This window comes from Mus musculus, chromosome 11 (genome assembly GCF_000001635.26).
Source record: "Mus musculus strain C57BL/6J chromosome 11, GRCm38.p6 C57BL/6J".
Lineage (NCBI taxonomy): Eukaryota > Metazoa > Chordata > Mammalia > Rodentia > Muridae > Mus > Mus musculus.
Genome location: NC_000077.6, coordinates 34,454,964 through 34,479,646, shown reverse-complemented (window position 1 = coordinate 34,479,646; position 24,683 = coordinate 34,454,964). Strand labels below are relative to the sequence as shown.

At 44.2% G+C, this 24,683-nt stretch overlaps 1 protein-coding gene across 3 annotated transcripts in view; it reads left to right on the top strand.

Annotated features, from left to right (window-relative positions):
* Dock2 (dedicator of cyto-kinesis 2) overlaps window positions 1-24,683 on the top strand; it is a 557,091-nt gene that overhangs the window by 304,259 nt on the left and 228,149 nt on the right. For all 3 annotated transcript variants that reach the window (NM_033374.3, XM_017314861.2, XM_017314862.2), the window contains one exon: window positions 14,689-14,834. In NM_033374.3, the coding sequence (NP_203538.2) occupies window positions 14,689-14,834 (146 nt within the window). The remainder of the gene's footprint in view (window positions 1-14,688; window positions 14,835-24,683) is intronic.

Sequence of the window (24,683 nt, the reverse complement as noted above, 5' to 3'; positions counted from 1 at the left end):
CTTTGTCTATGCCAGCACGGCATGCATGCCACAGGGTACCCTTGGTACCTGAGCAATGTGGGAGCTTGAATGTGTTCCCTTCAGTGCCAGCCTTCTGCTGAGTGTTTTCCTGCTGGGATGGTGTACTCCACCACCTTACAAGCTCCGGTTTGGCAGGGATCCTCGTGTTAATCATCAATAAGACAGCAAGGCTGAGTTGAGATGAGGAGAAGGTAGAAGGTGGGCTGGAGGAGGGAAGAACCTCTTCCTCTCCCAGTGGCAGAGAATGCTCCACATGCTATATGGGAAAGCAGCTCTGGGTAACTGCTTGCCGTCTTTCTCCCTATGAAGTACCAAGGTTCAGGGCGATCCAGATTTTAAGAGCATAGAATCTAAAAGGTGAATGCCAATGTGTCAGTTCTGACACTGTGCCGTGGGAAACTTCCCTGCCTTCCTGAATTCTTACCTGTGCACCTGTTAAACAGGAAGGAAAATAGTCTGTAATATAAAGTAATAATACACAGACAGACAGACAGACAGACAGACACACACACATATATATACACTCAGGTTACTATATATGCTATATTTATTCTTATTCAAGTAATATAATTATATATTACCATATAATATAGACATACTTACATTTTGTTTTATTATATAATTACAGATATGTAATTATGTACAAGAAAACATACCCATCTTAAATATATGGTCCCGTGCTTTTGTGCATAAGTATTTATGAATCTACACACCTCACATACTAATACATTTCTATTACAGTGAGATGCAAGTTCATTAAAAATTAAGTAATACTAATTCTGATATTTCTAGTGCTTACAAGAGGCCAGGTGTGTGCTCCTAAGTTCTTGGTGAGTAGACTTAGGGAAGGTTAGCCCTGACATGAAGGCTAGCCCTGGCTGTCAACTTAGTTGGTTCAAGAAGCACCCAGGAAATTTTGGAAACACAACTCCCCTGTGAGGGAGTTTGCAGCACCCAGAAAAATGAGGGAGTTTGCAGGTAGAGTGATGGAATAAAAATTTAAATAGGTTACTGGGCAGTGGTGGAACTTTGCTGGGTGTGGTCTAGTTGATGGACATGGGTCACTGTGGGTTGAGCCCTAAGGGTTGTATCTGGTCCCTGGTTCCATTTTGGTATTCTCTGATTCCTGGATGTCATGTTAAAGCTTTTCTTGCCATGTCCTTCTGCCACCATGGTCCTGTCTTATCACAGGCCTGAAATGAGACCCTTCTTCATATGTTTGTGCCCCCCCCCCCACCTGTATTTATTAACAGCACTGACAAGCTTGATTAGCACACCGTTGTATTCCGTCTCACAAACTTGCTTTGAGAATGCTCATTTTATCTCATAGACGAGGAAACAAATGTGTGGAGGGCTTAAGAAGTTTGCCCAACATCAGATAGATGGTAATTGAAACCCTGTGCCCACGCTCTTCTTGAGTATAGATTGTATTGTGTCATACGGCTCATTATTAAGAATGCCAGGGGAACACAAATACAGCCTGCTTGATGGCTGCCATTTCTCTTCATTCCTTGTCTTCCTTGCCTTCTGTATCTTCCTGTATGTATGTGGGCAAGCTGGTGATGCTGAAATACCGAGCGTCCAGGAGAGCAGGCTGTTCTCTCCCTGCCCTCCTTGGGAGGCACACGGAAAGAAGTGTAGCAATGGCCATTGATGGGGTGTGCTAGGAAACCCTGCTATTCAGCTCCCACCCAGCTGGCATTACTTGGAGACAGGGCAATGCTTGGGCCTTAGTCTCATTCTGGCTTAAGTATCTCAAGTGAAAATCTCTCATATTTCCCGTCACCAGTTGCCAGAACACCCTGTATATTCATCTTTACATGGCACTGCAAGAACCACTTCCCCTTCTCCCTACCTCTCTCTCTCCATCTTTTCCTCTGTGTCTTCTTCTACCTCCTCATTTCCTCTCTTTATTTTCCTTCTTCATTTCCTTTTTTATCCTTTTCTACCTCTTCCTCCCCTCCCTTTTCTTCTCTTCATTTCATCATGGTCACCACCAAATAAACCTGGTAGCCAGCCTGCTGACAGTATCACAATTTCCTGCTATGAATTATTGTTGGTGGAAAACAGCCATGCTCACTGCATCTTTGGTGTAATTAGACATAATTAAACTGGTGTCTACCCATTAGTCTCAGAGGTATTTAGCTACTGGGGCCTTTGGCATGCCCATCAGGGTATTTTATAGATTCCCAAGCTGTCTCATAGTAGTATTCATTCTATTCTCTTCAGCGCTATTTCTGATAGTTGGCCAGAGCCCCTGCTCCCATCTCCTTGCACACTTCCCATTCCTCTTTCTGCCCATCCCTGAAGCTTTGGCACCACATTTGCTTTGACTCTGGTCACATCTACCCTTTTCACCTATGTCCTGGTCCTTTACCTCCCGGTAACCCCGACATTTATAGATGTTTAGGACATAATGGTTCACTGTAGTCAATGAAGCACCAAGGACTAGCACTCAGTCATGAAACCCCTTCTGTCTGTTTTTCATTTTATTTAATTTTATACATCTCACACAGGAGCTGATGACACAATCGGATGAGCTACCAGTGCTTGCTCTTCTTTGGTTCTTTTCAGAATGAACATTGCACTGTCTGATGTTACAAGAAGCTTATCACATCACTAATTGATGTAGGCTTGTTTTCTCAAAACCTACTTTTAATAAGGGTTCCTAAATGCTTTAACCTCCCTCCTAACCCACCACTCACCATAGGTAGTTAAAAAAAAAAGGTTATCAGGATATGGGGCAGTGTGGGGTTGGGGAATGTGGACATGTTTAGAAATAATTCTTTGAAGCAAAACCAATGTGGTGTCAGGAAATCAGCAGTTCACTTTATAGGACTTAGCAGTGGCAGCTCGATCCACTCTCAAACACTTCATGGATATACCAGAAGTCCAATTCAGTAGTGTCAGGATCGCAAACATGAATCAGCAGTGGTGGCACGATCTGCCAGAGACAGCCAGGCCTCTACCAAGTCAGCAGGAGTGACCAGGACCAGCAGAATGCCAAAAGAAGTTCTCTGCCTTGCCTCGCTCAATGAAGTAAAGATCAGTGAAACATTACAAAGCTAGCTGTGCAAGCCCCATCACTGTCTATTGAGTTGTCCTCACACAGTTCTTGCCTCAGCATGTGAGTCTGTTTTATCACAATTCCACAAGAGTCTGTATCAGCTGACATCACTCTGCCAATCAGCCAAAGTCCAAGGAAGCAGCAAGAAGCCACCAGAATATCACCAGAAGATTTTTGGTGTTTTTCTTTATATGAAGTCACAATAGATGATGACCATTCAGGAATAGCAAGGCGTACCAATACCATCCAGTGTCGTCCACTGCTCGTTGGGTCCTTCTTAACATCATGCATCTTTCATGTGTTTGCTTTAGCAGAACATCCTTTCACCTGTGTCTGCTTCAGCAAAGCATCCCTTCATGTGTCTGCCCCAGCAAAACACCATCTGACACGACTGACTTTCCAAAGAAACCATAAGTTTCTACTTCAAATAGACTTATGTAGAACAATATCTTTAGGATGTTAGCATTCAAATTCAATATGAAGAGTTTTCTTTTAGAACTTGAATGTCGAAAAACTTGTGTTTCCTGGAGGTGGTAGCTCCCTACCACCTCTTGAGCCCTCTTTTGCTTTCATGCTCAAAGACCTCAAAAATTTGGCTGATTTTCTTCACTGCCCCTCGAGGGTGGCTGGGGCCTGTGTGTGACCTTCCTCTCACATTCTCTCTCTCTTTTTATTTCTTTTTGGACAAAGGTAGCATATGAAGAAATACACATAGCTAATAATGAGTCTATGAACAAGTAATACCCCCAATAAAATATTAATATCAATTTCATAGGAGTCCAATTTGCGATTCACCCACAGGGACCAAACATAATTGGAAATGCACTGTGTTTCGTCGTGTGTGGGTTTTATTCTGTTCCTGTCAATTGACTGCCTCTTTCTTTATTACACTTGGACTGCCCTCAGGGTGAGGACCATATATCCTTGTTGCTTTGTGTGGAGAGCTCATTATGTGTCATTGAGGGATATTTATTCTCTCTGCTTCCTTCTATCTCACACTTTCCCTAGATCCTCTCCTACTGCTTTATACTCCAAGCAGTATCTCTTTGATTCTCTTAGTTAAATACTGGGTCTAAGTGCAAGGTTCACTAAATCACTCTTTGCTTTGGGTCATGGGGGCAGGATGCAGAGAGGCTGATGTTCATATATAGATAATAAGAGACAATAAGAGGTCCTGACCTTCAGGGGGAGCTCTACTCTCCACCCTCTTAGTCCACACTTGGAAAGAAAGGCTGGAGGGCAAATCCACCCATTTCCATTTTTATTTCTGGGAAGGAAAATGTTGCCGCTTTGAGACCTTCCCTTATGAAGTTCTAGCTTGTTTGTAGCATGTGACACCACTCAGATTGCTCTCCATAATAAACAATGGTGGAATTAAAAGTACGGAGCTGGAAGTGCAGGAGTCCCAGCCCCCCTCCTTTGCAGCTGAGGTGGGGGAGAGGAGAGAGGAGGGAGAAGGAGCCAGAGGATGATTGAAAACAATTACCATTCCATTTCGCCAATGCTTAAATCCAGGCGCTCTTTCTCATTTAATTCTCTGAAATGAAGAGCCCCTCTGTAGCCTTAAAATGCAAGCAAGAGGCTTTTTTAATGTGTGATTTTCCCAGAAACGGAATGCTAGCACTCCTATTGATCCAAAACATCGCTGTTGGGTTTTGTTCTTCTTGATATTTGTAAGCTGGTGATGGCAGGAGGAGAGGACTCCTGTGTGGCTCGAGGATTGCCCGGAAGTGGCATTATTACTCTTAAGTTGCAAAGAGTAATGTAAGAGGCACTCAGAGAAAGCATGCCTGGACCCTCTGTGGTCTGTCTGCATATGAGAAAGGAAAATGAAATCGCAAGGCACATATTAAAACCATTTCCACTTATACCCACCTTTCAGAACTCAGTTCTCTGGGTTTGGGGTCCCCTGAAACACACACACACACACACACACACACACACACACACACACACACACAACTTTGAATAATGCAGAGAATCATTTCAGTCCACTTTATCCCAAAGTGCCTAGATCAAGTGTTTAGTGAAGTGCATAACTTCGCTCCAGCTGAAGGCCCAGCACACCCTACTGTGGACCCAAAATGCCTTAGACTCAGCATCAGATGTGGATGCCTCATTCCACACGGGGCTGCACTAGATTGTAGATGATGCTGCATGTGGGTCATACCACGAAAGAGGCATTTGAATCCCCGTCTGTGGAGGAAATTTGTCCTTCCCGGCATCACACAGCTGGGCAATATAGTAAGGCTGGCATTTACACCTAGGGCTTCCTACCCTGACTCCAGGGCTCTACACACGTCTCCATGCCTCCTTTTGCAATAAGACAAAGCTTCTAAAGAGTGAGGTCTTTACTACCAGAAGGGCTGATGGCAGGAAATCATGAAGCTGAAGGCAATGGCATACAATTCTCCCTCGGCCCACAGTCCCCAAAAGTGACCACCTTGCTTTCTCAAGTATTACAGAATAAACAGTACCGTAATACCCCAACATGAATCAATGTTTGGTCCTGAGACGAGCCTTAGATTCAGACCGACCAGGCCTCCTCTGCCATGAGCAGACACTCATACGTTCACCTCACACTTATTAGGATCCCACTGTGTGATCGAGATTGTGTAGTAACTGTGGGCGACATGGCTCAGTTGAGATTGGATATTTCGTCCCAGCTTTTCAAGTCTACTGGCGAAAAAGTCCTAAACTATGCCAAGGTCACAATTGCAGCTCACTAGCTGAGTAGGATGAGGTAGGAAGACTCTAAGTCAACAGTTTGTTCCCACGCATCCTTTCTCCTAATAGCTTTGTCCTTTATTAAGATATGTCTGTCACAGTGCCTCTACCTGCTGAGGAAGCCCTGTTGGAGTTTATTACTACAGAGTAACTTATATAAGGTTGCAGAGTTAGAGTCCCTGGTGAAAGAGAATTTGGGATTTGTAGATGCATGGGTACGAGTGTGTCCAGAGGGGGCAGGCTGTGGGGAGGGGAATTGGAAACTCTGTGCATAAAGAGGATCAAGAAGACTTAGCTTTTGAAGAACACAGGGGCTGCTGACTGACTGTTCCAGTAGTGGAGTTAAAGTACATGTGGTGCTGATTTGGAGTAAATGTGGTAGAGGAATGTCAGACCCAGCTACCGACCATACTGCTCATTGCCTCCCCAATATCCAGGATCACCTAGGACAGAGGCAACTCAGTTAGGCTTCAAACTCTCCTATTGGCTCCTCCTAGTTTGGAGGTGGATGAGATAAGGCCTTTTACCCGGTGTGGCTGCTCTCATCCAGGGTAGCATGGCAAATGTGATCCCTTTAAGCCTAAGGGGCATATGGAGGAGTGGAACCCACTCAGCTAGCCCAGGTTACCTGTTTATTTTACAAACCCCATCTTTGGTGGAGCTGTGTGCTTTAATGAACAAACTTTGAAGAGGGTGCAGGCCAGCCATTGCAGTGGGGCAGGTCAAACAAAAAGCACAAGGACCTGTTAGAGCATGACTGTCCTGACAGCTTTGAAGGGTGTGATGGTAGGCAGTCTCTGCAGCAGCCACTTCACGCCTTCTGGGAGGTGTTCATGGGAGCTTTCCATTACCTGCTGGCTGAAGCGAAAGGCTTCCTGATTAGATCCTGATTTGATAAGCCCTGTTAGGAATCTGTTGCTTGGTATCAACACTCGAAGATGCCTATGTTTACCACTTATTAAACAGTCCATCTGCAAGTTGTACTGACCCAACTTCCAAAACCTAGCCTAAGTCAGTCCATATGTTTGACCCTATATCTGTGAAAGGCCTTACGTCTTGTCTCACCTATTGCTGTATCGAGGAGGTAGGATTAAGTTCAGGAGCTGAGAATGTGGGCTCTTGAGCCTCATGGCTCTGCCACCGCTAGCTGTTTAGCTTTAGTCAAATTACTAAATGTCTCTGAACTCTTATCCATAAGAGATGTGAGATTCTGTACTTTAGAAAGAACGGCTGGGAGAGAGTGGGGGTTAAAGCCTGCCCTTTCCTCTCTCCCAAGCCCCTTCTGTATGCTGCCTTGCTTTCTAGGACCAACCCCCAGGCCCCCAAGAAAACACAGAAAGAAACCTTGCTTATTTCTGTGTATTAATCAAACCTTTATCATAGCCCAGATGAGCCCTGACCTCTTCCCTACCTGTCTAAATTTTCTGTCCTGTCTTACTTTCTCCCAACTATACTTGTCTCCGGCGAATTTCCCATATCAAATCTGCATACAGGGCCATAACCTGTTTCCTCTCATCCAGAATGCTCTGCTCTGAGATCTTGGCATGCCCTTCCCCATGTGACCTTTTCATGTCAGCCCCAGTCTTCGTCTCAGACATCTCCTTGACTGCATTCAGGAAACAGTCCTTTCCCTCAGGATCCCTCTATCCTGTGTGGTAGCCTCACCTCCATTCTCTGCCTAGGAGCACAGCCAGACTCTGCTCCTAGAGCTACCTCCTTGACAGGAGCCTGCTTTACCTGCGGACTGGAAACACAAAACGAACATTAGGCTCTCTGTCCCCTGGGTTTGGACAGCCTAAAACAATGGCTCTCAGTTTTTGGGGGGGGATGATGGTGGTGGTGTATAGCCCTGGCTGTCCTGGAACTCACTTTGTAGACCAGGCTGGCCTCGAACTCAGAAATCTGCCTGCCTCTGCCTCCTGAGTGCTGGGATTAAAGGCGTGCACCACCACGCCTGGCTGACAATGCCTCTCAACCTGTGGGATGTAACTCCTTTGGGGGCATCTAATGGTTCTTTCACGAGAGTTGCCTAAGACTATCAAAACTATAAATATTTATATTACAATTCATAGCAATTGCAAGATTACAGTTATGAAGTAGCAACAAAAATAATTTTTATGGCTGGGGGTCACCACAACATGAGGAATTGTACTAAGGTTTGCAGCATTAGGAAGGTTAAGAACCAGTGGCCTAGGTCCTCCTTCCTCATGGAATGATCCCTGGGAGGTACTGGAAGGCTGGAGGATTGTGCCCTGTTTTTCCTGCTCACTCTTGTCCCTACTTCCCAACTCCTGTTCCAGAGGTCGCTGGAACATGCAAATTTTATCCTTGAGCTTGCTAGTAGGAAAACCAATCTGGAAAAGCCAACTGTTCTTTTCTTTCTTTGTTTACCACAGTCTATGGAATAGAACATCTGTGAGAACAATGTTTGTCTCAATAATTATTTGTCACCTAAGTGTTTCTCTATGTGGATACTCACAGCACACAATAAGCAACATATGAGGTACACTTGGTATACAAAGGCCACATATATATTTCAGGTATGTATGATTTACAATATATAGACTGTTGGAGAATTCAAATGTGTGTGACTTTTGGGATATATCTGTATCACCTCCTCTTTAAAATTCTTGTAACTCAGAGCTGGGGAGATGGTTCAAAGGAAAAGCGCCTACTGCCGAAGGGATGGGAGCAACCATGCATGCTTTAACCCCAGTGCAGTAGGGGTGGAAACAGAGGATCCCAGCTACCTAGTCTAGCCAAATTGGAATCTGTGTCCTACATGGAGAATGATAAGGAAACATGACATTAACCTGGCAAGGGCACCTAAGTGCATGCATGTGCATGTCATATACACCCAACCACATCACACAGAGGTAGGGGAGCTGGTAAGGAGGGAGAGGGCAGAGAAGTAGGAAGGAAGAGGGAAGAGTCAGGGAGAGAGAGGAATAAAAAGGTTCTCTGGTTTCCGTCAGTTCACCCTTCCTACCATAGCTATGCAACTGTGGCGTGCCTAGTCATTATAGGGCTTTCACTTGTTTTAAAAAAAATCCTATTTTATGTTAGCTATAAAATATATGTGATAGATGCTTACAAGCCTTGAGTGTTAAATCTCTGCGATCAAAGTGGGAGGTTGTTTAGGAATTTCAGTAGGCATCCAGAATAAAGCTGGAGAATCACATCTCTTCTGGGGGATCTACTACTGTGTAATTAGCACTGATTCTATTGAGGTTCCTGAAGCCATTTTAGTCATTACTGAGTCCCATGATCTCTAAATAGCCTGTGCTGTCTGGCTTGGGAGGCGTATTTTGGCCTGTAAGTTCCAAACGAGGAGATGTTCATCATGGCAAGGCCTGGAACAGGGGAGTGATGATCTGGTTGTTGTAATTTGGTTATGTTTTCTTGGAGTGATCCATGAGTTGTCACTAAAAAAATGAGTTGGGGGAGATGTTAGTGGATTGTACAAGGCTTGTACCTGATTTGGAATATGAAGTTTGTGGGCAGTTATTGATTTCCCTCAGTGGGTGGAATGTGCTTGCTTCGTGACATACTGGCTGGAGGAGGGAGGGTGGTTGGGAGAGCAAATTGCTGACTGTCAGAGTCGTGCCGTGTCTATGGAGTGACTCCTTCTAGTCTAGCTGATCCAGCCAAGTGGCCTTTCACATCTGCAGATGGTCCTTGAGCCCAAGGGAAAAAGGCAGCTAAACAAAGCTAAGCCACCCTTGCTGTGCTCAGCCCTGCCCAGTAGAGCTAGGTTTTTAATCAAGGGCTTTCCCAGTGTGCCAAGGCACATCAGGGAGAAACAGCAAGCCTTCATGGCCATAAGCTCTCTAATGCCCCAAGAGGGTTAAACTGAGCTGAGTTCGCCTTCCAGTCAATAGAAACTTGGCCAAAGGCCAATGAATTTCACCTCAAGGTCTGTGAAATATTGACCAGGATTCAAGAGGCGATTAACTAGTTCTGGTGACAAAGTGAAAAGCTGGCTAGGAATGAAATTACAGGTCCAGACATCACAGTCAGGCTTGCAGAAAAGGGCAACCTAGTAAAGATGCAACTGGACAACACGCCACCCTGTGCTGTGTCTAAACCTCTGAGTTCACCATCTTGTAGAATGTTACACAGTCTCCCCACATGATGGACCAAAATGGGACCTGAGATCAGAGACTGGCAAACGTTTCTCCACCAGAGACATGAGGTTATGGCTTCCTATTTTATGAGAGATTTGTTTGGTTTTTCAATCCCTCAAACTAGTTTCAGAGGGAAGGATCAGATTTGTTACTGTGTGCATTGCGCTCTATGTAGAGGCTCCTGATGGTTTCACAAAGGGTCTGTAGCTGCACCAATGGGTGCTACAAAACACAACCTGGGAGCAATAGGAAGTCACTGAAAGATTTCCAGACTGCAAAGACTGTCTATAGACAGAAGGAAGATAACTTAGGACATGTGACTCAGATCATAGAAGAAGCAGTCCATCAGTCGGAGAGGTCACAGGTTCATGGCAGGTTGGATGCTGATCTTGAGGAAGCATAGAATCTAAGATGGTACCCCAATTTCTTTGGCTGACTGTGATGGGGTGTCTTCACTCTGAGAGAAAGCAGAAGAGAACATATGTACGGGAAGATGTCATGCACAAATATGGTTCATCAGTGACTCTTTCCTCTGGAACTCAGGCTGTGGCTGTGGGCACGGGTAGAAGGTTGGCTCAATGCTCTGCAAGGTGGCTTCTCCAAAGGGCACAGTCTCTGTCTTTCTCTCACTGACTGATATGAGGAACAAATAAGAGAAAAGATAATCTTATTTGAAGTGTCCTTGGGTAATAACTTCACTAAAAAGGCGCATCACTCTTCAAAGGGGCTGTGAGATCAGGTGCACAGAACCACCTATCATAACCCAGCTTTCTAGAGGAAAAAAATGAAAGCTGGGCCCAGGAATGCTGCATTTTCCTCTGCAGTCACTTGGACAAAGAACCTTTGGATTAAAACACAGAGAACTGGGTAACTATGCAGAGACCTCAGCAGTGGTCTGAATTACAATGTGGACTTGACACTTGCTGGCAGATTGCCCAGCTTTTGTCAGTGTGGGTACCTGAGGCAAGAATCTCACACAGGGATGCGGGCCGTGAGACCCATTATCTCTGTCTATGAAGATTCATTTAAGGCTTTGGGAGATCTACCTTTTTAAACCGTTTGTGTCTGTTAGCTTGACAATCAAGCAATGATTTAGAAACACTGCCTCCTGAAGCTTTTACTGGCTAATGTAATTTCACAGCTCCAATTACAAACCAGAAAAAAATTATTTTGTCCCCCAAACAGAGGAGCTAGACATTTCTCAGAAATCATCAGGGTTAAAGAGAAGACAAAGTCCTTCTGTAAAAAACAGGCCCCGGTATTGATGGCTTCCTCGGTGAGAATCTTGCTGAGGCTCAACATCAGCAGCCTCCAGCATCCAGGGATGCTGGTCTTGCTAATATGTAAAGCCCACACCTTTCAGATTGATAGAGTGCTTTTTTTCTGGAGTCTGATCTTCTCTAACACACACATATCCACTTGTCCACCTTCCCTCCTGCCACTTCCATGAGCCTATATTTTATATGGCTGTAGAATTTTGAATGAGACTTTAATAATAATTTGGTTCGACCTGCTGCCTGACCTTTCACCTCATTATCCCAGTGAGTGAACGGCTACCCAGTGTGTGAACACCTCTTGGGGAGCTCGTCACCAGACTTTCTAAGGGAATGAACTATTTTAGTTCAGTTTTAAGTAGGAGTTGAAGGACAGCAACTTCTCATGAAGATTGTTAGTGTTTAAATTTTCTCACCAGGCTTGTCCCTTGAATTTAAATCTCTGCAACAGGACCTGATAGAGGTGCTTTAGAATGTAATTTGAAGCCCTCTTCCCCGGCCATGCTATGCCTCCTCCCCACTCGCCACTGTAGGGAGGTACAGTCTTCCGTTTCTTCATTGTTTTGTCATCTGCGCAAGTCTTATCTCCCTTGGCTTGGGTGCTGAGAGGTGGTTGGGTCTGGTCATTCATTTCCACTTCAGAAACAGTGCCAGCACATAGAGAACCCCAGTCCATATAGCTGAGTCCTGACCCACAAAAGAAATGTGTGTGTGAGTTAGTTAAATTGCACAAATAGGTTAATCCTTTACCTGACTTGACATCTTCCTGCAGGTCCTATTGATCTCATTTTACAAACAATTTCAAGTTTTAAGTCACAAAAGTGCTTAACACAGTGGTTTCCTAACCTTTTCTTGTCTTGATCTGGGGACTGAGCCAAGCACCTTACGTATGCTAAGCACACGCTCTACCCGGCACTACATTCCCAGCCGTAGTCATATTTTAAACTCAAGATAACTGTCTACTCTTAATCTGTCTTTTCTTTCCTTCAAGGTCTTTGGAGACCTTTAGCCTCAACAGAATACGAATGGTTTATGTCAGGAGTAGGAGTCTGAGGTGACAACAGGGGACTAATGAACATTTCTGTCCCTTGTCCTAGCCTACTCACCCTGGCAGCTCTGTGCTCTTGGGCTCTAGGTCTTCAGTTGCTTCAGTCATTCTATACATTGCAGTGACAATGAATCTCCTCAGGGGGCAGTTGGTGACTCTCTAGTGTTACTGTAGAGCTCCTTTGTTCTTTTAGTTAGAAACTGAACTTTTGAAGAGAATGATAATGCTTCTATCTTCTGATGGTTTAAAGATAGGAACTGTGGTGAGGTGTGCCTGGGACATGAAGTATCCTGATGTTAGAACTACCTATGTTCTAAGGAAGGGCTTCCTTCCTGAAATGATCTTCCCCAGTTTTCCTGTCACCCTGTACCTTAACACCTACTATTTCCTTTGTCAAATCTGAAGTTTCAAAGGTACTAACCCTTTTTTTAAAAAAAGCAAACTTCTAAGCAAACATGTAGGATGTTTCTTTTCTAGATCTGCAGGCAACAGAAACCTACTTTGGAAAGTTACATCTAAATAAATGTATTGGAAGACAGAGTCATTCATTGACTTTGGGAAAGTTGCAGAATTAGTCATCAGAGGGGCCAGAGAGAGGGTCCTGAGAGAAGAAGCAGAGACAAGGCCAGGTGGCCTACTACATGGGGTTGACATCTGAACTCCATGAGGTCTGGAGTCTCCATACAAAGGTTCAGAGTACAGGCTGTGATTTCTCTGGACCCTTTAGTTCCTATGCATACACACATACCATCAGCAAAATAATATCACCTTCTCCCCCAGTGGCCAAGAAAAATAACTGAGTTAACTCTTGCCAAATGCTTCCAGTGGTGCATTTGAACCTAGGATCTTGTAAGCACTCAACACACGTTAGTAGTTAGTAATATCATCTGTTACCATTATAAAAGGGCCCTTAAGATTCCAATGTCAGGGTACAACCCTATTTGGGACCCAATGCTCAGCCATTACCCGAAGGAGAGCAGCCACCTTCCAACAGCCTCTGCAGGTTAGAGCCCATGATGGGCTTTCCAGAGTCAGTCAGGATGCTGGCCAGAGATGTGAGTGCAGGTGTTGAGATAGAAAACAGTTGTGCTTCACTTCTTTGATTCAGTTTCTGCCCTTTTTTTTGGTTCATTACTCTGGTCAGATTTTTTAAGTAGCTAACAGGAAAGAACCAGAGCTTATCCCTGAACCTTCAGAAACATGGTGTCCCGAAAGATGAAAGAAATGTTCAACATCTACTGTTGGATTGAATTTAACTGACATTCTGGTGTTTTTGATTCATGCCTTGGCTCAAGTGGCATCTGGCTGTGGATGGTTTGAAACAGTTTGGATCTTTTTTTCTTTTCTTTTCTATCTAAAGGTTTTGTTTTTTTAAGGGAGATGTAGAGAGAAAATTGTGTAAGACTTTAGAACACCCCAGAAATGTCCTGAGACAGCTATGTCAAGAAGGATTCTCTGCTCTGAGAAAGTTCTAATTTATTGCAATAGGAAAGCAATGTGCACAGGAGCAAGTGGGAGACCATTCAATGTTTTGTAATTTGAAAAATGTCTAACAATAGAATTATGACTAAATAAGGAAATATGTCAATGATTTGAGAATGTTATAGTAGTTAAATAATTAAGTTAGTTGTTATGCATAATTATATAAAAATTGCTCCAAGGAATACTGGTAAATGAACAGTACCAAGTAACTAAGCCGTCCATGTAACTAAGTCACCTTTTGAAAAGCAGATATAGGCAGTGACACTGTAGGATTTATTCTGCTTATGTATGGAAAGTCATAGACAAAGATCATGACAGTTCATAACCTCAATACAACATGAATCAAAGCAAACACAAAATAAAAATGAGACTAGGAGACCCTATACTGCAGTATTTGGACATATGTATATGTGTGTATGTGCATTTACATATTTAAACATATAAAATAAAATAGCTAGATGGTTCTTGGAAATGAGGTTCAAAGAAAAAAACAGAATTGTGAATCATATTCTAAGGAAATCTTAACTTAACCTTTATACTTAATTTTTCTTTTACAAGGAAAATATATTTGTTAATTATCAACCTAATGAAAAAAATCATATAAGTTCAGTTCTGTAACAATGTAAGTATCATGGGGTAGATCTATTATAAGTAAATAGGGCATACTATACTTACAACTGTATTGTAATATAAAGGTGATTGTTTCCATGAGAAATGACGGGTGTTTTCTATATGTTCATAAATATATGTAATACACATGTACACATATACAACATATATATGTATTGTGTATGTATGTATTCTGTTTATATGTGTGTGTGTATGTATGTATGTATGTATGTATGTATGTATGTATGTATGTAGTGTGTGTGTTTATGTGTGTGTATAAAACAAAGGAAGCTAGACAGTAACCATACATACCTGGCACTGTTTTGCTTCCAGAATGCCGGGACATTCTGCTTCCTGTCATCACCAAAGAGCTGAAGGAGCTGCTGGAGCAGAGGGACGATGGGCAGCACCAGGCTGAGAAGAAGCACTGTGTGGAACTTCTCAACAGCATCTTGGAGGTCCTCAGCTGTCAGGATGCGGTGAGTCCTCACGACTAGGCTGCTGCCCTGGGCTTCAACCTGGGCTCTGCTGATTCAACTGTAAAATCCTGATGCTGATGAAGAGCATCTGAAATGTAAAGAGAGAAACCAACACCTGTTCAGCAGGGTGACCATTCCAATGACATATTCCCCATGGCTGTGAATGGTGGAGATGGGACAGACAGCTGTTAGGAGTGCAGAATGTGACATTGTGTCATCCTGTGCTCTGGTGGACAGGTGTTTCCCTATGTGCAGCCCTTCTAGGTGATTTACACTTGATGTGTCTGTTTTTGCATTCCTGGTTTGCATGGCTACCAAGGGGAGCTTCTACTGCCCATATGTTCAAGAGAACACGCTCGGTGACTTTCATGCTGAAGGGTTTGGGTTTGGTGTCCCTGGAGACTTCTTATAGTAATAGAAATGGGCAAGACTCTTCCTGCTCAGCCAATTTTCTCAGGTTTGTGCTCTGGAGAAAGGGTATGGAGTGTATTTCTCAGAGGGGCAGGGCTGAACCTTCGAAGCCAAAACACATTTGGTTGCCATTGTTTAGTCATTTGGAGACAGACATGAAACCTAAAGGAAGTGTCCCAGTGGAGTGCTTCTGAAGGACAGACCCTATAAAGATGTGCAAGCTGAGCCACAACCTAGGCCTGCTGAGAACCTCAAAAGGAAGGGAAGGCTCGGTCGGCTGGTTTGGCTTGACCAAGTGTTTATGGAAAGGTCTCACTGTACATTGTCATTCAGTGGGACTGGACTCAGAAGTATTGGACTCAAACAATCAAGAAGTCTTTACTGAATATGTGTGTAAGCATTCCTCCCTGCAGGAACACTTTCTGTTCCTGCAAAGTCGTTAGAGAAGAGCTTTCTGAAGGAATTCTCTGTGGTGGGCAGTAGCTTTAAACCTACACAAGGTGATATTTCTGTACTGTTCATTTCTGATAGTTAGCCATGATTACTGATAGTCAGCCAATATGTGACTTCTGTTACTTCCTCCTGTACTAACCATACTAATCAGCAGTCTTCTACTTAATTGGGTAAAAACAGAGGCTTGTTTCTTTCATTCATTCATTCATTCATGCATTCATGCATTCACTCAGGAATACATATAAAGCACACCAAGTGTGTGCTAGGCATTGGGGATACACAGTATGGAATAGTTCCTCAAGAATGTGGTTACAGAAATGTAAATACGCAACTGGAATATGCAAGCTGAACTCAGAATTCCACTGTGTGTTAAGGACATGAGTAGAAAATTCCAGTCCATGAAATCTTGTTCTTGCCCCTAATAATAAGGTTCATTATTCTCACTTCATGAAAAATACTAAGATTCATAGTCACTTATTAAATAAGGCTAGATGAAATAATTCCTGCTGAGGTTCATCAGACTGTGTGGGCCCTGTGGTCACGGGCATGAAGATACAAGGGCACTGCTACTGCCTTTCTGTCCTCACGCTTGTCCCATGGAGAGAGAATGTGGAAGCTGAGAACTTGAAGACCCAACAGTTCTCCGGTGATGAGACTGGGATAACAGAGTTTCTAGGCACATCTGCTTGCCAGCTGTTCGGCTGGCATGAGGCTTTGCCTTTGAATCCTCATTTATTGTTATTTTAAGGTGGAAAGGAGTTTGGTCTTACAATATAAGGATGTGGGAGCTGGCTCTCCACTTCTTCAGAAATATCTTAATTCTTCCTTTCTGTTGAATAGCAATTTGTAATGGTCCTTTACAGTTTATTATGAAAAATGTCATAGACATTTGGGAAATGGTGGTTTGGAGAATCACAACTGTAATGAGCACCCTTGTTATTCTTATTCCTGATGGTAGGTAGTGCCCAGTTCGTTTTTACAGCTACTGAAGCTCTGTCCACCTCAGGGGAGTGGCATCCCTCCAAGCTCTGCTCAATATATGGTCATCCTTTTGCAACTTTGTTAATACCACAGACCCTTCCTCCCTTCTGTGAGAGGAGACTTCTGTTTCACCTAGCCTCAGGACACAGGGCTTCAGAGCATATAGAGAGTAGGTGGCCCTGAGTAACTCCTGGGCTGAGTGTGTAGGGGTATGGCGTCAACTTCCCAGGCTAAGTTGCTTTTGTAATGAGATTCAGCTAGAGACTTGGCTCACTCCTCTCTCAGGATGAGCCACTGAGTACTAGATGACTTGCAAATGGCATCACTGCTATCAAGTTGGTGCAAGTTTCTGATCTGGCAAGCTTTACCCCACCTCCTTTCCTGGAGATGAAACCATGTCCCCGCCAGTGTCTTCTATGACTCTGTGGGCATGAGCACAATGAGCCAAACTGTAAATCAGAAATCCCAAACTACCTAATCAGAATCTCTCTTGTTGTAGTTGGTTGTGACTCCGAGGGCAGACTTCAACACTGAGGTCCCAGCCCAGGCCTTGGGATTTTAGTGCTAAGAGGCTGGAGGAGGCACTGTACTGAGAAGTTGCTAGGTACTGAAGGGCAGCTGCAGACCAGGGTTCCAGGGCAGCAGCTCCCAGTCTTTAGTCTATTCTAGGGGTCTGGAGGAACCTGAAGCATGGTTTGATCATCAGGTCTGGAGTCTAGGGTCTGATGCCTGATGGTTTCTCTCATCAAGTACACAGGTGGCTTCTATGCCGCTGGGTTGTTGGCCATGCTGGAATGCGACCCATTCTAATTTCCTTCAGTATTTCCTTGAACTAGAGCAGTGCTTCTCAACCTTCCTAATGCTGCAATGCTTTCATACAGTTCTTCATGCTGTGGCGACCCCCGACCATAACATTACTTTCCATTGATACTTCATAACTGTAGTTTTGCTACTGTTGTGAATGGAAATGTAATATCTAATATGCAGAATGTCTGATACATGACCCATCAGTTAGGAACCACTGAACTAGAGGAGTAGCTAAACTCCCTTTCAGTTCTTTACTTCCTTAATTCAAGAGCCCTGCCCAATCTGCATTTAATAATCCACAGAATAACAAAGACTTCCAATGGACTCATTCTACTCCAGGATTCATTTTGACAGGGTAGCAGTAACTCGGAGCATGCAAAGACCTGACTTTGAAAATCCAGATGTATAAACAACAGGGTTTTGTGCACTCATTAAAAAAAAAAAAAAAAGGAAATCATTACATTTGGAGGAAAATGGATGCAACTGGAAATCATTATGTCAAGCGAAATAAGCCAGACTTGGAAAGATGAGTACCAAGTGCTTTCTCGCTTTCTCACACGCTAAACCTAAATTTAAAATCATATATACATATGGATCACTATATTTGTGCTTATATATGTGCTTGTAGGTTACAAAGCTAAAAAGGGGGATCGTGGGGTGGGTGGGTAAGGGGGACTTTTGGTATAGCATTGGAAATGTAAATGAGCTAAATACCTAATAAAAAATGGAAAAAAAAAAAGGGGGATCGTGATAAGGGAAGAAAGGATTGTCAATGAGATGAAAAATAAGGTAATATATTTATAATATATTTACCATTGCATATATAATGGGAAAGCAGAAGGCATGATTAACTGGGTGGGAACTGGAGGGGGGAGGGTCACACTGAGGGCAGTGGGGGAGTGGAGTAAATGGGACAATGTATAATAACACATATGTCTGAAGGTGGGAGCCAGTACTTTGTATGCTCACCTTCAAAATCAGTGTAAAAGAAGGGAGGGAAGAAGCCCAGACCATGGGATAACCATACTTGTTTTACACAGGTGCAGACAACACATAGACTTTGAAAGGAAACACATTTAGAAAGGCCACCCAGATCAAATGTCCTCAATTTTTTCTTCTGTTTATTCAGACCCACTATCCAGACAATAGGGCCAGTTGTTGCTGATTCTTAGTTGATGCAGTACAGCAAGTCTTTGTACCAGCCTAGGCTTAGAAGATGACCACCGACTGGAGCTAATTCTGGGAAGAGCTATGTGCAGTGCAGCAGTTAGAGTGTCCTGCAGGACACCAAGCTTCTCTCTGGGGCTGGGCCTGTGTCTGGAGGATGGGGAAGGATGCTTACCTTCAGTTGTCACTATTGAAGTCATTACAGCCCCACCGGGAGGCCTGACAGGTTCTCTGTAAGCCTGGGTGGCCTATGGCACGGTGAACCATCTTAGCCTGGTTAGGAGGATTTAAGCTGTTATTTCTTTAGATAATAGTGCTAGATCCCCTCCTCAGCCGCCGTGCCTACACCTAGCCTAGGAAAGGTGCCAGCTCAGGTGAGGAATGAGCAGACTGGCTTCTATTTTTGCCAACTCCCTTTTCTTTGTCACTGAGCAAGTTTGGCCATCAGCTCCGGTGACCCTCGAAGATGGTTTCCCAGAGATCTCATTCTGTACCTCAGGGCCATCTGAGGAACTCAGGTAATTTAACTTGAACTGGATGGGGTTGTTTTATTTTTTTGCCTCCCCCTCCTAAATCAGGGCATTCGTTTTTACATCTCATTTCACGAGGAGAACAGAGGGTGACCGTTTCATGCCTCATGCAGCAATCACAGGGGTAAGGGTGAGCTTGCATTCTCCAAAGGGGAAAAGGCTGCTCATTCCTAGGATGAGGTATCATGGTGCTAGCAGTGCCCAGAATCACTGTTTTAAAAAGAATGAAAGGTTCCATGATCTACACCTTTAATCCAAGTACTGGGCAGACCGAGGCAGGAGGATCACCTGCTAGCTCAAGACCTGCCTGGGACGTAGACTGAAGCCATGTCTAAATTTATTCTAAATGTGGGGTTTGTGTTTGTGTTTGCTTTAGTCTGTTGACTGTGCCTGGAGGTGAGACGAGGAAAGTGCTATGCTATCCTACACAGCTCTAGTCTTTGATCCCTCCCCTGCTTCAACACTGGGCAGACGAAATCCTGCAACAACTACAGCTTCTCACCTACAACCTCCTTGCAATTCCCCATTCCTTCTCTGTAGGGAAGATCCCAAAGTTCTGTTAGCTTTAGAAATGTTCAGGGTTTTCCCAATTCCATCCCCACTCCTTCCCAACCCTCAGAGAGAATTAAAAAGCTCCCTTATCTTCAATTCTGCTCTTTTTTCCTTTCTTTCCTGTGTAGCGACTGAGATGGTATTCCTGTACCGACTCTTTTGTGTTACTTCTTCTGCATCCCTCTCCATGCAAGCTTGGAGCACAGATGCTCAGAGCACAAGTCTCATCCTCCAAGTCACAGAGCTGACCTGGGGCCACATCCTGCTCCAGCCTACAGCGTCCAAAGCTGTGTGATGGTCCGTTCTCAGCTCCAGTCCCCTCTTGGCATTGTTTGAAAGTGGCCACTGCTCTGCTCTTCACCTAGCTAAATCCTACCCAAGGCTAGATCTGAAGTCACATGAATGTTGCTGTCCTTGAGAATCCTCCTCTCTTCCTGTGCTGTGGTCCTCAGAGCCACTTACCTGCTCTGTTGTGTACGTGTGTGGTCATACCCCGAGGGCTAGCCTGTCTGCGTGCAGGACTGAAGTGCCCTGAGATAGAGACCAGCTACACTTGCCTCTTCCACTGCCATCCTAGTAGCAATTGGCCCCGGAGGCTGCTGGGAAGGAAGATATGTTGAGTGCACAGCACCCCACCCCACCCCAAACAATGAATGACAGGACAAGATTCAACTGATGTCTCTCTCTCTCCCTCCCTCCCTCCCTCCCTCCCTCCCTCCCTCCCTCCCTCCTTCCCTCCCTCCCTCCCTCCCTCGCTTCCCCCCCCCCCCCCGCAGATTATTTTCTTTGCTCTCTTTGTACATCAGTTGCAAAAGCATACAACTAATCCTACCTCCCCACTGGTCTGCACAAGACAATTTTGTTTTATCAAAAAACAAAACAAAACAAAAACAAACAAAAGTATCCAGTTGACTTTAGACGTCTAAACTGGTTTTATTAGTGACTCAGGAACCAGACAATGTTCTTTCTGAGCATTAGAAGGAACCCCACTGCATGTGGCTGAGCATCTGGTTCTTGCAAGGTCGCTTCAGCTGCCTTAGAAACAAAAGGATGCGGAATGCTGATTGGTTATTTTGACATTTCTTCAGGTTACTCTTCCCATAAGGATTACAATGGAGGAGGGGAGTGGAGGAAACGTTTTATGAAAGCTTGTACTAGCCAAACTCTTGCCAATTGGTTGTTCTGACTCTCCTGATTTTAATGGTCTCTTTAAGTTGCTGTTGTTGTCTGTTGTAGTTGTTGGTTGTTGTTGTTGTTGTTACAGGACACTTCATATTGACTGTTTGGTCTGCTCTATTGGGCTCTGTGCAGGAGCCCAGTTCTGACCAGTGTCCTCCTTACTTTCACCCAATAATTTCTTACACGTTGCCCTCATATCCTATTCCCATTTCTCAGAGAACCTAGAGCTGTGGGCAGCCTGCCTGGAAGAAGGTCAAAGGAGGCTGCTTCTGCCTCTTGTCATTACCATCTAATTCCTGGGAATCAATACTGCCCTGCCAAAGTAACAGGGTTTTTTCCTAACCTCCCTGCCCTGATTCCTTTCCCCAGTATTCAGATAAAGGGCACGGAGGCCGGGCTTGCTGTGGGGCATCCCACAATGCAGTTCATGGTCACCACTCTTCTGCTTCTAGAGTATGAAATGTGCCCTCCTCCCCAGCTGCGGTGATAGCTTTTCAGAAAGGATGACGCGGCTCTTGTTAGTCGGTATCCATCACGTACTGAAAGGGGGTTCATGATCCTCCTTTTGCTACGGAGGAAGCTAAGTCTCAGAAATGAGTGAGTTAGCACTCCAGCTAAGACACCAACTCCAGGGAAATGCTCCTCTCTCAACCCCAACTCACAGCTTCCCCCACTGCACACACTAGCATTGCCAGCTCCCTAGTATTCTTGCCCTAAACGTCAGCGGTCATACTTTGGAGCCAAGGCCACACTCCTGGCTTATTCCATTACTATTTGGGTGTTCTTGGTATGTGTAGGAATCTATATATGATGTCACCCATGACCATGGTAGGGGAGAGATCCTACCTTCACTTCTTTTAACTCTCAAATCTTGGGGAATCATCAACGTTCTTATTAAAAATGAGGTACACTCCTTAGCAGTGCAGGATTACAGAGATGGATGGTTATGGGATGGCCCAGCACATCCCAGGCCTATAACACACACTTTGTGATGCTTTCTTTCTTCTTTAGTTTAGTCCCCTTATTTTCTGTGTTCCTTATTACAGGCTGCGTTGAAAACAAACATGTAATCTTTTTAAGGCCAGTCAAGGGCCAAGTGACCTGCTATGGGAATGACCGACAGAGATGGAGTCCAGGGAAAGCTGTAGCCTCATTAACCTGGAAGGCTAGCTCCACGCAGGCCTGGTGGTAGCTGGTGTTTTGGTTCCTCTTTGGCCAGTAGAAAACTTGCCAAGGTGCAGTGAATGTTGCTTTTGGGTACAGCTTTTAGCATCAGGGCTCAGTCCTTCTAGGAGTTCTTAAAGGAAAGTGTCATGCTGCTTTTGAGGGCTCCTTTAGAGTATTCCAGAACCTCCAAATGTGTGAAAGCCATTCTACCAAGTATGGAATCTTGGAATTTACTTATACCAATTCCTGGGTGTCATATGTTGATTTCTTAGGAAGTTTGTGAGACAATTGCTAAGTAACTACCATGATTAAACATTTATTTATGTCTATAATTAAACAGACTACATTAAAATCAAAAGTAGTAGCTACTCAAAGCATCCCTAATTAGCTTGTAAGGTTTTATTTTTATCTATGTACTTAAGATTATTTACACATATTGTGTCTGAGTGACAGAAATTCAATGGAATGCTTGGCTACTGTGCCTGGAAATCAGAAAGAAAATATTTAAAGGAAAAAAATCCTGATTAAACATTATATATTATGGCTAGCATTTAAAAATGCATTTCCTAGGGAAGCAGTTCACAAAAGTCTACTTGCATACCACAGACAGGGATCCAGAGGGACTACCCTAACCCTCCAAACAAACAAACAAAAACCAACCAAACCAACAAACAACCCCCCCCCAAAAAACCAAAGTCCGGGGGTGCTGCCTAGGTACACTGGCCCTGTCTGAATCTGCTGGCCTGCACTGGTTCTCATAGAATTGGTGGAAAAGATTGCCTTCCAGGGATGCATTGATTTGAAGACAAACTAAACATCCAACCTTAGGCCATAGAGGGGAGCTACGGCTTATTTCTTGTGACAGTGCTCATTGATCAGCTCTGGCCTCTTCCCTAAGAGTACTGAAGACTCTGACTTTTGTGGGTCACTGCAAAAAGGAGCCTAGAAAGTAGGGAAGGAGTTGAGATAGCAGGTTTGCTATGTCTCCTCTAGATGTCTTTCCCTACAGGTGTGGGAAAGTCGGGTGTGAAGTGGGGCTTATCTCTGCCCTTAATGACAAGATAAACATTGACTTTTACGTTAAATGGGCACTGGTATATCCATTGTTGTTGGGAAGAATTTACACTGGCTCCTAAAGAAATGAGCAAATTAGGAGAAGCAGAATGTTTGAGGAGTCTGAAAGTGTTTTTCTTAAGTATCCATCTTAAAAAAATTGAAAATAGATTCTTCTCTCATACAATACATCCTAATGGCAGCTTCCCCTTTCCCCACTCCTCCAAGCTCTTCTCTCGGCTTCCCTCTCCCCAAGAGCCACTCCTCCTTCTGCTTCCTTTCAGAAAGGTGTGGGGCCTTCAAGAGACAACAACCAAACAGAACAAAAAAAGATACAATAAGTCTCTCACATTGAGGCTGGCCAGGGCAACCCAATAGGAGGAAAATAACAGGCAAAAGAGTCAAAGACATGCCTGCTCCTATTGTTAGGAGACCCACAATAACACAAAACAAACATCCATAACATATGTGAAGGACCGGTGCAGACCCATGCAGGCCCTGGGCTTGATGCTTCAGTCTCTGAGAACCCATGTGAGTCCTGCTTAGTTGACTCAGTGGGCCATATTCTCCTGAACTCCAAGGGGAGGGACCCAATGGTGACCTCTCCACCGAATGTCTAGCTGTGCATCTCTGCACACACTCTCAGCTGCCTCCAGAGGAGGCCTCTCTGAGAATGAATTGACAAGGTCCTGACAAGCAAAGTAGAACAACAGCAACTTTAGGGTAGAGGAACCACACACGATTAGTAGAAAAACAGACTCGAACTCCAGCGCTGCTTATAGTTCTCTCATAACACAGGGCACTTTTGATTCCAGGTTGCAGGGATGTGTCCCCATAGACTAGGTAAGCAATAATTTATTCAACAAACACCAGCTGGATGTCCCCTTAACTCTTGCTATGTCTACCTGGAGGTAGACTAGTATCCTCCAGGTTGAAGGTTCAGCCCTCGTCTGTCCCTACTTCTGAAGTTTCAGAAGCAGGAATAAACTTGTTTTACTTGTGCTTCTGACTGGCCCATATGAAGCAGGGTTCCCAAACACCCTCCTTTGATCTAATTAATATCCTAGAGCAACTACTACAATTCAGGGATGCTCTGGCGTTTACCGCCTTATTAAAAGGGATGGCAGTATTAGGATCCATATAGTAAGGTATGGGAGAATGGGTGCTGAGCTTATGAGTTCTGTCTGAGAGCTTTGTTTTTAAGAACAGTGGCTCTCAACCAGGGGATCATGGCCCATTTGCAGATGGTATATCAGATATCCTTCACATCAGATATTTACATTACAATTCTGGACAGTAGCAAAATTACAGTTATGAAGTAGCAAGGAAATAATGTTATGGTTGCGGGGGGTGGGGTGGGGTCAACACAACATGAGGATCTGTATTAAAGGGTCATAGTGCTAGGAAGGCTGAGAACCACAGGTATGGAGGCTCAGTACCACAGGACCCTCTCTGGTATACCCTGAGAAGGACATATCACTTCTATGGCAAACTTGCCCAGACAACAACCTTCATCTAACAGTGAGCTAGTGAATTAGAGCAGGCTGAG